Here is a 13,849-nt window from a genome sequence, read left to right on the forward strand (position 1 = left end):
TGAGATACAGTGGTGCTTGAAAGTTTATAAACCATAGAATGTTCTATATTTCTACATAAATATGACCTAAAACATCATCAGGTTTTCACACAAGTCGTAAAAGTAGATAAAGAGAACCCAGTTCAACAGATGGGACAAAAATATTATACTTGGTCATGTATTTGTTGAGGAAAATGATCCAATATTACATATTTGTGAGTGGTAAAAGTATGTGAACTTTTGCTTTTAGTATCTGGCAGACTTTGATAGATCCTGTTGTTTAAATCAAACAGGGTGTCCACTCACACCTGATCATCATCCATTGATTGAAAACACCTGACTCTAATTTCACCTTCAAATTCAAATTAATCCTAGAGGTTCACATACTTTTACCACCCACAAATATGTAATATTGGATCATTTTCCACAATAAATAAATGACCAAGTATAATATTTTTTTTGTCTCGTTTATTTAGCTGGGTTCTCTGTATCTACTTTTAAGACTTGAGTGAAAATTTGATGATGTTTTAGGTCGTATTAATGCAGAAATATAGAACATTATAAAGGATTCACAAGTTTTAAACAAAGATCTAGCTCAGGGCTATTCAACTGGCGGCACATTTATTATTAGCAAAAGAAAAATATATATATTTTGGGTTCTGGGTTTGGGCTCTGTTTATTGCATTTATGATTCAATGCAACAAAATAAGCACATTTAAAATTGTAATTGGTTTATTTACATAATGACTTTAATCGCTGGATGCCCGGGCCCTGAGCTGTTGGCTTTCAGAAACTGTGGCCCCCTGAGCAGTTTAGTTGAATAGCTCTGGTCCAGCTCAATCATCTGGCGTTCAAAGCATCAGTTGTGGACCACTCTCAGCTACTACCACACCACATTCTTCTCTCACATTAAACTGCCTGGGTCGTAGTCATTTTTGTGTTGACAAAGGTCATTTTGTATCAGGCTGGCTCCAAAAGTTAATCAGTTTGGGATCCAATGATTACTTTTTATAAACTTCACTCAAATCCGCACTCATTCATAAGATATTTTGCTAACATAAACATTACATCATTGCCCATCTTTGTCTTTTTGGCCAAAAATGGGCAGTGCTCACGTAATACTCTTTAAATAGCCAACCTGAGGGTTTGGCCCCTGTTATCTGCGTGTCTCCAACCCAGACATGAAACACCCAAACACAAATACACTCGGATAATTATAGAGCGCAGCCGCTGGGAGCCAAGCATGTGTTCAGCTTATTGTTTCACAAAGATTTATGGGCTGTCAGATCACAACAGGATGTAATAAAAGCGTCATTTTAGGAACTACAACGCTTGAGAAACAAATTGTACATGATTGAAACATTCCCCCTCTCTGAAAAGAGATTTATTTTCCACCGATAGGGGGCAGCATTGTCTGAATAAATGAAACAAAGTAAGGCGCACATGCACACAAAGGGGGCACAGACATGGACATGATCAATTATGTGTCAGGCATTTGGTCCTGAATGAATGAGTGAATGAGTGAATGGCTCAGTGACTACAGGCTACCCACCGCCCATTGTCCAGCAACACTGGAGACAGAGTTCTCATGCAGTTCATTATCCCGCAGGAGGGCAAACAGAAAGAGATCCAAAGAGGCCATTAATCATCATTCCCTTCAGAGATAGAGGAGCAATCAGAAGAGCAGATACTGTAATCCCATGGAGTAAAGATCTGTCACACGCTTTCACAACGTAAAGAGAGGAAATAAAGGCCGTGCATTCCTTGAAGGCATTGCCTTTCATAGCAGACGTGTAGACGGAGATCTTTTTATTTATAGTGACTCTCAGCTACAACCACATCAAGTCTGCAAGCGCTCTGTGTTGTTAGTCTGCTAATGTTGGACTGAAGACCAGGGTGTCCACCGCCTCTCACACAGTGACTGCATGGGCACCAGTGACCCTGCAACCCAGAAAGGAAGAAGCGGGTCAAGATAGTGAATGGCTTTGGCAGCCATCTTGAAATGGACTGTGTCCAACAAATTAACTTTCTGGGAATTTTATCAGTAACTGTCCAATGGTTAACAGGATATTTTGCTAACAGACACAATTTACCCTAAATGAATACATTTAAAACAGAAGTCATGCACAATCTGATAGAGCTCAGATTAGTGCTTAGGATCACTCTCAGCTACTACCACACCAGATTTTGTGCGGATAATCTGCAAAAGCTGCCAGTTAGAGACATCTTTGCATTTTCATGGTTCAGTTGGCTGTGACGGCCATCTTGGATTGAGTTTAATTCAAAGGTTAATCAGTTGTGGGTGTACACCCATTGTTCGTCTTAGTTTTCATTATTATCCATCGTGGTTCATGAGATATTTTACTAACAAACACACTGACAGACTCAAAAACTGCTCTGTCTTCGCCTTTCGGCAGCAAGCGATAATGATCACGGTTTAAGGAGTTTTATGGTATAAAATAAAAAGTGTGTGACTGCCGGATGTTTACGACTGGGGTAATTAGTTTACAGTTTTGGTTAAATGGGACAAAGTTTTTTCTACTGTAAGCACTTTACTTGCAGCACAACTATCAGTTTCGTTTGTTACTTTAATTATGACGAATAACTCCAAAGTCCATTTCACTTTGGTTCGATGGCTCGGGTCGACATGGTGGGGGGGTTGAAGGCGTGGATCCAATAACTACTCCCTCACTCCCACCTTTTCCTCTCCTCCACGTCCCCATAAATGCCTCGGCTTCCTGCTTCCAACTTCGGACAGAGGCCGAGCTCCGTGATTGGCTGCGACGCGCGCGCTGTGGGCGTACCTTCTTCCCGCCCCGCCCCTTCCCCCAGCTCGCTCTCTCCTCCCTCGTCTCGGGTTACAGTCGAGCTCGAGCTGGTGCACACACGCGCGCACACTCGCCAAGGAGGAGCGGCAGCAGCTAACTGTGCTTTAAAAAAAAAAAAAATTAAACAAACAAAAAAACAAAACAGTTTTTTTGTTTGTTTTTTTATAAAGAAAGAAAGCCGGCGTGAAAAATGTCGCAGAGCTGAATGAGCGCTAAGCTCGAGCTTCGACATTTTGTTTTTAACTTTTTTTTTATTTATTTTGTGGGACGAAATTTACGCTGTGGCATGCGCGAGGTGGACTAGCCAAGAGAGAGAGAGAGGCAACACGCTGAGAGCCGGGAGGGATATTTACAACAGAAACTGTGCCTTTATTCAGAAGAAGAAGAAGAAGAAGAATAGCAAGAAGAAGAAGAGGAGTGAAAAATAAGACTGGAATGAAGAGCTCGGGGCTCCGCGGCGGAGTGAACTGATGGATGAACGTGGTCATCTGTAGGCGACAGGTACCAGGAGCTGCAGGTCACTTCCCCCCCGCACAGACCGCTGAAGGACAGAAGAAGAAGCGGGACAGATGTATCTTATACCGAGCTCTCATGCTCCCGACTGATCCGAGCTCAGCTTTCCACCGGCCGAAGTGCAGATAAAGAGCCCGCTCCTCTCCCCCCCAGCCCCGGACTCTCTCTCATCATGGCGGGCCCGTCCTGTTGGAAGCATTACCTCTGGATGTGTATTTTAATATGCAGGTCTGCGCTGCTCTCAGCCAGGTCTCTGGAGACCATCATCTGGAGCTCGCAGAACCCCAAGTAAGTGTGACTGAACAAACATTCAAAACTAAAAAAAAAAAGGATTTCCCTAAAAAAAAGCGCACTTTAATCACAGTAATGATAATGAATGGTTAATTATAGTCATTTATTACACGCACCTTTTTTGTTGTTTTCAAGTTTCTGAGAGTTTATCCGTGTTTCCTGCACAAGTGTGTAATTAGTGTTACTGGCTGCAGGCTAGAAGTTAACTAAAATATGTTGTACCATTAAGGTCACACCGCTGCACCTCAGCTGTTTGCCCCCATTGTCTGTTAGCAAAATATCACGAAGCGCAGGGTTGATTTTAATGAACCTTAAAGTAATGCATCATTGGATGAAGAAGTAGTGTCTTTATCATGGTTCGCGTCAGGTGGAACTAAATTGTGTGCACAGTGACATCAAACCGATACGCCGAACAACAGCAGCACGAACATGAGTCTGTGTGAGGAGATGAGTACCACTGAACACAGCGTCGTGAAATAATCAGCAGCAGGAGATCAGCAGCATGGATAATCAGCAGCACATACCACCAATCAAAGTGGCATTACAGTGATTTTTGAACATCTGCAGCTGATTTCTAATTGGAGTTCAAAATTGCAATTGTAGCTATCAGCCCTTTATGTCTATAATTCAGTTAACTGAGCTAAAATCTGCTGTAGTAGTCGCTGAGAGTCATTCTCAATATGTACTGCAGGCGCTGCTCATGGTGTGACATCTTTGCTTACAACGTTGCCAGTAACGATGGTCGTCACCCCTACTTGTCTGTTGGCAAATATCTTGAAACACTAGGTAGATTTTAGTGAAACTCTCCGTATGGGCCTATAAAAGTTAAGTCTGGTCCTCTGGACGGGTTAAAAAAAACAAAGCATGCATCAGGATATTCTCTGTATGGGCATCTTCAAACTGTTAAGAGTTAACCCTGTTCAAGATGGCCGTAACGACCAAGGGAAAGACTGTGCAGATGTGGCGCTCAAATCTGGCGTGGCGATAACTGATTCATCTCCAGCACATACTCGGAGAGCCATCTGATCGAGCAAGACCTTGCAACACCATGTGATGATTCTGCCTGATGTTATTTTCAAGAGTTGACCACAACCGCTGCGCCCGAGCACGAGATGATGGTGGAAACTCTGGCGTGAAGGGAGGCGGGCGATATGCATCCCTGTCAGGAATGCTAGGCCTTTTATCAAGTTTGGATTTGCCCACTAAAAAGACGAGATGCTTGAAATGCCTGAATAAACAATTGTTTCTAATCTGCTCTGAGAGCTTAAACTTTTTTTTGTTGCTCATGAGAACAAGTTTTATCATTCGTTCGTATCATTTCCACTGAAACGAACGTCTGATAGCAGATTATTCTCATACAGATTATTCTCATACAGATTATTCTCATACAGATTATTCTCTGGGAACATGTAACACGTGACTCCTGCGTTTTTATACAGTGCTGAAAAGTGCTCAGCAGGCTGGAGCTGACCTTCAGCGACGGCACAGGGAGCGAGACCAGCTTCCAACTATAACTTAGTCATTCAAGTGAGTTGGTGATTTATCCCCCAAATGTCAGATGTCATAGGGGCTCGTTGTGCAGTCAGCGAGTGTGAATATTGCTGCAATGTTCATTGGAGTGTGTGCATGTGTGTGTATGTGGGGGGGGCCTTGGCTCTAATAATGGCAAGACTACGGCCCATCAGCTTTTATTTGACTGTGGCCACAGAGGTATTGGGACGTTCAGCACCATCAACAATATATATATATAATTATTTTTTTCCTAAAATACCATTGATTCGTTCAAAACGAGGGCTAAAAGGAGAGGAGATGCTTATTGATTGATGATGTCACCTGGAGGGAATGTCTCAGAAGGTGGTTTCAAGAGGATTTGAATATCACTTCTCCATCTGTTCTCCCCCACTTCTCCCTTTTTCCCTCCCTCTCTCTCTCCTTGTAAAAATCCCCCAAGCCGGCTGAATATTTCATAAAGTTCACCGTGGAACAATAATGCACTCTGCAAAGTGTTCTCTCGAGCTAATTATCCTGCTGCTCTGCGCTCGGAAAACAAAAGACAATTATCTTGCAGTGTGTGGAGTACTTTAGAACAACCGCTACGACAAAAAAAGAAGTGGCACACTTGCTTTTTGTTGTTGTTGTTTCCCCACTGAAATGTATCAATCAACAGCAGAAAGTGAACGGTAATAATAAAAAAATAAATAAAAAAGGGGGGATAGTTGATCAGCATCACCGTTTGCTGTTTTAAGCTCTCGGTCCGGGCGGCTCATATTGTTCCACGGAGATGAACGGAAAAGGAGACGCTTACAGAAACGCACTATCTCGGTGACTTATCGAGATTTACGACGTCTTACTTCCTGTTCCTGCTTTGGGGAGCTCTTCTGCCTCTTACTAATAAATTAATCTGGCCCTCTGCATGCACACACAAAATCTAACAATACCTGCTCCTCCCTGCAGACCCTGAGTTATGAGGCAAAGCATAGGAAACCAGCAGGATTGGGCCACTGTGGTGCGTGCGTATGATATATATATATTTTATTTTCTTAACGGGCAGGAGCCATTTATGGATTTCCACGTGAGGATGCGATCACTCCAGCACCAGCAGTATCAATGACGTTGGCTTACTTAATTGATTTCCTCCCTGCGTGCTTGAACAGCCAACATACATCAAGACTAGCGCCGACGTGAAAGAGAAATAATAATGGGAAGAATGGTTCTTAAGGTGTCGTCTGGCTGTGGAGTGTGTCAGACATTTTTGATGTTTAATTTGACACGCTGAAGGAGCGGCTGTTCGAGGTGATGGCGGCGGGAGAAGAAGAAGAAGCTGAGTGAAAATGACTTTATGAGTAATCACGTCCCGTGGAGCAGCACGCAAACGTGCTCGCCGTGTCCTCGAACGCCGCAGCCATGCCGGTTTAATGATCATCTGACAAGGTTTGGCCCGTGAGCAGGCTTCTGCGCGTCCTCTAACCCTCCTCGGCTAATATTGACCTCCTGAAGCCGCTGCTGCCTCGGCCTGTTTGCAGCAGGTCGGAAGACAAACACGGCGATGGAAAACACACACCTCTGCAAGGTTTTCCTGCAAAGTTACAGCCCAGCAGGGGCCACGGGTCTGCTGCACTGTGGACCCCCACGTTTTGCCCAGGCTTGGAAACAGTTTGCACACTTTTATATATATATTTTTTGCATTGTGTTGGTTTATGATTCCCACAAAATACGTTTCGAAACGGAGTCGTTCGGTGTTGATTACAGCCTGCTGAAAGCCTCTGCTGTGGCTTTCTGCTTCTTTGACCTCATCTGTTTGCCTCGCTCGCTCCCAGTTTATATCATGCTCCGGCGGCTTTGAGATTAAGCCGAACTTGATGAGTGCGCTGATATTTATCAAGCATATTTACTTTTCTTTTTAACCAGACCGGAAAAAAACAAAAGCGGTGTCGTTTTTTTTGTTTTTTTTGTTTTTTTCAACGCAGCTGTGCGACGACGTCGCTGCATTAGACAAACTTTAGTTTGGCTCGTTGCTTTAAGTTCAACCAAGTTGGAGAATGGAGCATTTTTGGATTATGTTTGTTTAAAAAAAAAAAAAAAGCTTTTATTCTAAATTGTTTGTCATTTTTGACACCTTTGCGACCCAAATCGGTGAGATTCAAACAAACGAGGCTTTCAGCAGCAGGTTTAGGGTAAAACCAACAAAACAAACTGCTGCATAGCTCCAGACCGACTCAACCTGTTGAGCGAGAGCCGGATGAAACGGGACGAGATGAAAAACTGGATTTGGTGGACGCAGCCCTCTTCTCCTGCTTGCCCCACTTTAATGCTACAAGTACCTTCCAGTGTCCCCCCCCCCCTCTTTTGCCCCCTTTAGACTGTGATCGTGTTTCCATCTGATAGAGATCTCATTACACACAGAGAGGACTTGGAGGCTGAGCCCCACTCGGAGACGCTCCTGACCAATAAGAAGTCCGTCTGCAGAGCAACTGGCCCTGGGCTGTAAAAGCAGCCTGTGTCTGGCTCTGAGGACAGCTGCCTTCATGTGTGTGTGCTTCTGTGCCCACATGACTGTTGTTTCAGCGGTGTGCAATGACAGATTCTTCATTTGGTTATCTACATGAAGCACCTGGCCTCTGAAAGGCAGTGTGTGTGTGTGTGGACGGGGCAAAATCAGGTTATTTCAGGGGGAAAATTAAGCATTTTCATTCATCGTGGTTTTTTTTTTTTACCTGCTGATAAACTGGTGGTTTTGGCTGCTTCGTCTCAGAAAACTGATCATTCTGAGTTTTTATTTTGTGTGTTAGTCGATGCGTTAATTTAGTGGTGAAGCAAAGCTGCATTCAGACAAGTGGCATTTACAGTTGATTTTGGGGATTTTCTTTTTCTTTTTCATGCCTGTGTGAGTTTTCAACCGGTTCTTGTGACTCACAGCGTCTCCGGTTGTTGGTATTCTTTCAGGACAGCAGTTGTAATGATTCACATGGAAAAATGGGCGAGGGCTGTCAGGAGCAGTCAGTAGGTTTCACAATGACAATCCACTAAAACGATCAAATTAAATACAGTATCTGTGAAGAACAGGGATGGGCTTTATTTTTGACTGGGCTGTGGTCGTTGGGGATTAGTTGGAGGCAGAAAATTGGAAGAAAATGTGCAAATTTTCACTTGGGATCATACGAAATTAGAGCTGATGAAGTAACATGTTTTTGTTTCTACTTTAATAAACTATAAAAGCTTTTTAAAAAAAGTGTAAATCTGACTTTTTTTCACCACAAAATATTTGATGCATATTTTATTTGGCTAATTCAAACGATTCACTGTGTCAGGTTACAAATCCATATAAATACAAATAAAAAAAATAAAAAAAAACAGGTGGTAATTTTAAAAAGACAACCAGCTTTTGCACTCTAGACAGAAATTAAATCGAGAGGAGAGGAAGGGATGCACCGAACCACTTTTTCCACTTCCGATACCGATACCAGGTCCAGCCTACATATTGATTCGATACCGATTCGATACCGAAAAAGGTACTGAATTAAAACTTTTTTTTAAAAAAACACAGACATAAATGTACTGAATTACAAACTTATTGAAAACTCTGCACCATTAAACACACCAATAGCTTCACAAGCATGGTCAAACATGTAAAACAACACAACTTCAGTTTGTTCAGTCAGTGCAGTTATGAGTTTAATGCAAAATAAATAATAGTAAAGATACTGAAACTGACAAAAACAACACAACTTTGGACAAACATGAAAAAATAAACTTGACCTTTCAAATGGTTCAGGAATTCTTAATATAATATAAAATAAATGATAAAGGAGCTGAAATAAGAGGACAAAAAGCAATAGCTTCTCTAGAAAATTAACAGAAATCATCTCCCGTCTTTATGGATCGGTCACATCGTCACCAATACCCGATCAAGAATTTTGTCGATATCGATACTAACATCGGATTGGCGCATCTCTAAGTGGAGGTTGAGGTAGATCCAGACATACGCGACAACTTTCCCTATTTTGGGAAAATTATTTCTCACGCAAACTTATCAAACGCGTTCGAAGTTACAGCGAGTCGAGACGAAGGCCGTGCGAACTGAGCTTGGAAACTGAGACGCTCCACAAATGTTTCAAGACATTTTGAAACACCCTGTGCAATTTGTCACCGACGCTTGCAGCCCAGCCAGATTACTAGTTAAAGGGATTTAATAAAAAAAATGAAGTGCACTATTCGTCTGTCTTATATATTATCACATCGTCTGCAGAGCGAAAGACTTTGCTGTTGTGTTGCAACTTGTAGCTAACACAGTGCACATTTTTAGACCGGTGTCTTTATTTGTCATCTATTGATGATAAGCTCGTAGTTGTCACACTTTGGTCAAATACAGCAACATCTGCTCAGCCTAATAATCATATTGCTCGTGAAATTACAACTTTAGACATCGTCTTTTGTTTAAAGAAGCAGCAGTTAGATAAAGTTTGCTCCCACTGTTTACAACTACATTTTGAGTTTGTTACAAACCTGCCAAAGAAAAGTTTACGCCTGATTTAATTAAACATATACACAGTGTTTAATTGTGCTTAAGTGTACTGTTAAATTCATGTTAATGTCTGTTAATTTATTTTGTTTTTGTTTGACATCAAGGCCCAGACCGACAATGGATACAGTTACACAAAAGCCGCACACACATAAACATGTGTTTGACGACGTAGTTGTTTATTTTTATTATGGGTGGCGCACGTCGTGAAGGTCAGTAATAGGCTTTTGTTCCCTGTTGTCCTTAAATGAAAATAAATACATTAAAACTTTTAAAACAGCTCACTGAATGTCAGTGTTTATTAATAAATCTGTAATGAAAATTGAAAGATTTGAACATTTTGCACATCTAAAACAAAAAATTTCAGACTCGATTATCTTTTGGCCAAATTTTAAAGACCAGTATTTGGGTTGGCCCTGAATTGCAATGTTTCAAAAAGAATAAAAAATAAACTACAATTGATAATTTGTCACCAGTTTACACAAAGTATGCTCGATATGCTAAGAGAATATTTGATGGAGCATGCTAACCGCACTCCAGCTTGGAAACGGCATCAAAAAGACGTAACATTTCTCTGGAAAATTATTCTCTAAGTTCAGTTTGCAGCTTTTTGAGTGAAATCAATACCTTAAAGTATAATTTATTATCAACCTGTCAACTCCTACAATTATATTAATATAACAACAAGAAAACTCCCTGTATGTTTCCAGCCTGCACAAGTTACACTAAACTAGTCTGTTCTGGGAAACTGCAATCAGGATATTTTATGATTAGATCATATTTTACAACCAAAGAAAATGCACAGGTATTATGTTTCTTTGAAACTTTATGAGAACCTTCACCTCCCTGAACTCTTTCGACAGGACAGGTGTGACAGTTCACGAGCTTAGTGTCAGTGGTGAGTCACTAAAACTATGACAACCAAAGCAAAGCATTGCACAATGAATCTTCAAGGGCTAAATACCTTTAATTTAAAACTTAAGTGGGCCAAAACACTCACAGGTTATTAGTCGTTTTTACTACTTCTCTGTTTTTTCATTCAGGTTTAAATTCATAAAAAATCACTTGCACATAAACACGCATGTTGTTAATAATGTGAATGTTTATGAAGCATGGTGATACATTTTTCTTCCATAGTTTTTTTTTTTTTGGCATCTTTCTTGTTTCACAATTTTTCTGATATTTCAACAAATCATAAATCAAAACGTTCGGCTCGTTAGGAGAAGGTGCTATGACTTGGTGCAACTTTAGCTTTTTGAGAATTTTTTTTATCATAGAAAAAAGAATTGAGATCATTTGACATCCTTCAAATCTTTATATCTGTTCTGTTTATAACCTTTTACTGCTCCTGTCACATTTTGTTCTGCTTCAGCTTCTTTCAGCTGCCTTGTGCAAAAATAAATAAGTAAAAACATTAAAATCCAGCTACTTTCAGCTGTTTTTCCAGCTGTTTTGTGCTCCTTTCAGGTTCTTTCTGCTAACTACAAAATTTTTGTGCTTCTTCCAACTTCTTTCTGCAAATTTCAGCTTATGCTCCTTTCAGCTTATTTCTGCAAGTTTCAGCTTTTACTGACATTTCAGCTACTATTTAGCTGTTTTATTGCCAAGTTTAGCTTTTTCAGCTAATTCCACATTTTTTGCACTCATTTCACCTTATTTCAGCCTAATTCAGCAAAAAAAATGTGCTCTTTCCACTTCCTACTGGATAAGCTTCTTTCTGTCTTTTTAGCTACTTTTCGGCTGGGTTAATTTTGTTGTTGTTGCTAATTTCAGCTTTTTTCAAATAATTTCCACTTTCTTGTGCTCATTTCTGCTTCTTTCAACCTAATTGGACAAACATGTTTTTTTCTTCTGCTTATTGAAGTTTGTTCTATCTTTTCAGCCAGTTTTTAGCATTTTTAGCTAATTTAATCTGTTTTCAGATAAATTCCAGTTTTTCTTGGTAATTTCTTCTACTTTCAGCCTAATTAACGTCTTTCTGCTAATTTCAGCTCGTTATGCTCCTTTCAACTTTTTTCAGCTAGTTTCAGCTTTTTCTGCTATTTCAGCTACTATTTTTTAAAATTTATTTATTCATTTCGAATTAAAAACACAATAACAATTTCAAAACAAGAGAGTAAAATACAAAACATAAAATGAAAGGCAGCAGATCAGCAGCTATTTAGCCGTTTTGTGCTAAATTTAGCTTTTTCAGCTAATTCTACATTTTTGGAGTTTATTTCAGCTCCTTCCACTTCCTTCTGGTAATTTTCAGCTATTTTTCAGCAATTTTTTTTTTTGCTAATTCCAGCTTTTTTAGCTAATTTCCTAATTTTTGTGCTAATTTCTGCTTCTTTAAACCTAATTCAACAAATATGTGTTCTTTCTGCCTTCTTCTTCTTAGACTTGTTGTTCCATTTAAGCATGTTTTTAGCTAATTTCAGCTGTTTCTCAGCAAGTTCTTCAGCAATAAGCATTTCTTCAGGAAATGCTGTTTCTCTAGTTTTCGTTCTGTTAGTTGTTGTTTCTGCAGCTAAAGGTTCAAGTAAAGTCTAAAGTTTATGGATGTGTTGGCTCCAGAGCTGTCCCATTGTTCTTTGTCCAGCCACTGTTGAGCATGAAGGAAGTGCTCGGAGTGTGCCAGTGTGCCCCTGTGAAAGTGTCGAGGGGCAGCGTGGTGGCTGAGTGTGGAGTGGCTGAACAGTGGCTGCCTTACAGGCAGCTAGCGGCCCAGCTTTATTAGGCAGAGGCCTGGCTGGCAGCAACCAGGAAGTTCACATCAGCTCCGGCTCTGCCAAACTGGTGCTGGAAAACTTCCCTTGGGATTTCTTTTACTCACCTCGTTTAGCGATTAGCTTAATCAAGGGAATAAGAGAAAAAAATAAAATAAAATAAAAATCAAGGAGCGTTACAGGAAGTGAAGTAAAAAAAAGTTGAATGGGCAAAGTCTGCCTTTTGTTTGCCGTCTTAGGTCTTTTGCATAAGAGCGGTTGAAAATAAGGGGATTAAACAGAGGAGGAAAGGAAGCTAATGTTGAGCGTTGAAACTCAGCCTTGGGCTCAACCACAGATCCTTTCAGTCCAGCATGGAGCTGCTAGATTACTTCCATGTGTCAGTGCAAGGCAGGAGAGGGAGAAAAGAAGAAAGGAGGACAGGCAGGGAGAAGTTGAGCGATTGAAAAGCAGGCAGACTTGGATTGGTGGAGATCAGCGGTAGTGTTGGACGGTGGAACGGATCTGTGTGACAGCCATCTCTAAAACCATTACCCCCGCAGCTCCGACTGGGAGAACTCGTAACCTTCTCCTCCAGACTGACCTCATCGACTTAACTCTTTCTCACAGAACCCCTCTGTGCTGGGGAGGCAGACCTCATCAGATGCCAGTCCCAGACAGCGGGCAGGCAGCGTTTACAGGCAGCTGCAGTCCTACAACTTCAAGACGTCAGGAGTTGTCACCGGTATACAAGCAACCTGGGATCTGTTTTCTCCAGTTTGTGGCACTCCAAAGACTCTTAGGGGAAGGTTTGAATTAGGTGTGCCAGGACTTTGTGGAAAGAATGACAGATTCCAACAAATAATGACAAAAATATGTGGGACGGGGCAGGAAGTGCATATTTATTGACAAATAAAATAGGTTAAAGCATTAAGGTGGGCATATAAATCAAAATGTGAGCTTTTAGGCCTGCATTTGAAAAAAATATGAGTTTCCCTTAAAAAATACAAGGGAAATCTATTTTTATAGAAAACATTAAAGAATTTTTGTTCAGTTTATATCTTTTATTGTGTTTTTTTTTAATTTCATGGATATGTAATTGCAAATATGTGTACATCTGCTGTATTTACTTGTTATATATTAGTATTTTTTTAAATAATTTTCACAAAATAGATTAATGTAATAATTAATTAATAGGTGAATAGGCTATCTTAAGGACTTCTCACAAGTTTTACAAGTTCTGTCCCAAAAAATGTAGTTGCATTATTGTAATAGGATAAAAATGCTTTTACTTGAAATTTAAGACAATTTTCTCCATGTTTTTGCAAATTTAAAACAATTACAAAAAGTTTGTTTGCCCAATTAGGCTTGTCGCAATAAACAATAAATCAATTAATCGCATGATAAATGAAAATGATCAACCTCATTTTCATTTATCGGCTTTATCGTTTCTTCGTGTCTCTCTTTCTACTGAAGACACTGGACGACAAAAGGCTCAACTCCAGTGTTCTTCACTGACCCCTCACTTT

The 13,849-nt window shown here is 40.4% G+C and overlaps 1 protein-coding gene across 1 annotated transcript in view; it reads left to right on the forward strand.

Annotated features, from left to right (window-relative positions):
- Positions 1 to 2,839: 2,839 nt before the first annotated feature.
- efnb1 (ephrin-B1) overlaps positions 2,840 to 13,849 on the forward strand; it is an 83,731-nt gene continuing 72,721 nt past the window's right edge. The window contains exon 1 of the mRNA XM_037675397.1: positions 2,840 to 3,608. Coding sequence (XP_037531325.1) covers positions 3,493 to 3,608 — 116 coding nt within the window. The 5' untranslated portion in view covers positions 2,840 to 3,492. The remainder of the gene's footprint in view (positions 3,609 to 13,849) is intronic.

Source organism: Nematolebias whitei, chromosome 4, assembly GCF_014905685.2.
Source record: "Nematolebias whitei isolate Nwh7 chromosome 4, NemWhi1, whole genome shotgun sequence".
Taxonomy (NCBI): domain Eukaryota; kingdom Metazoa; phylum Chordata; class Actinopteri; order Cyprinodontiformes; family Rivulidae; genus Nematolebias; species Nematolebias whitei.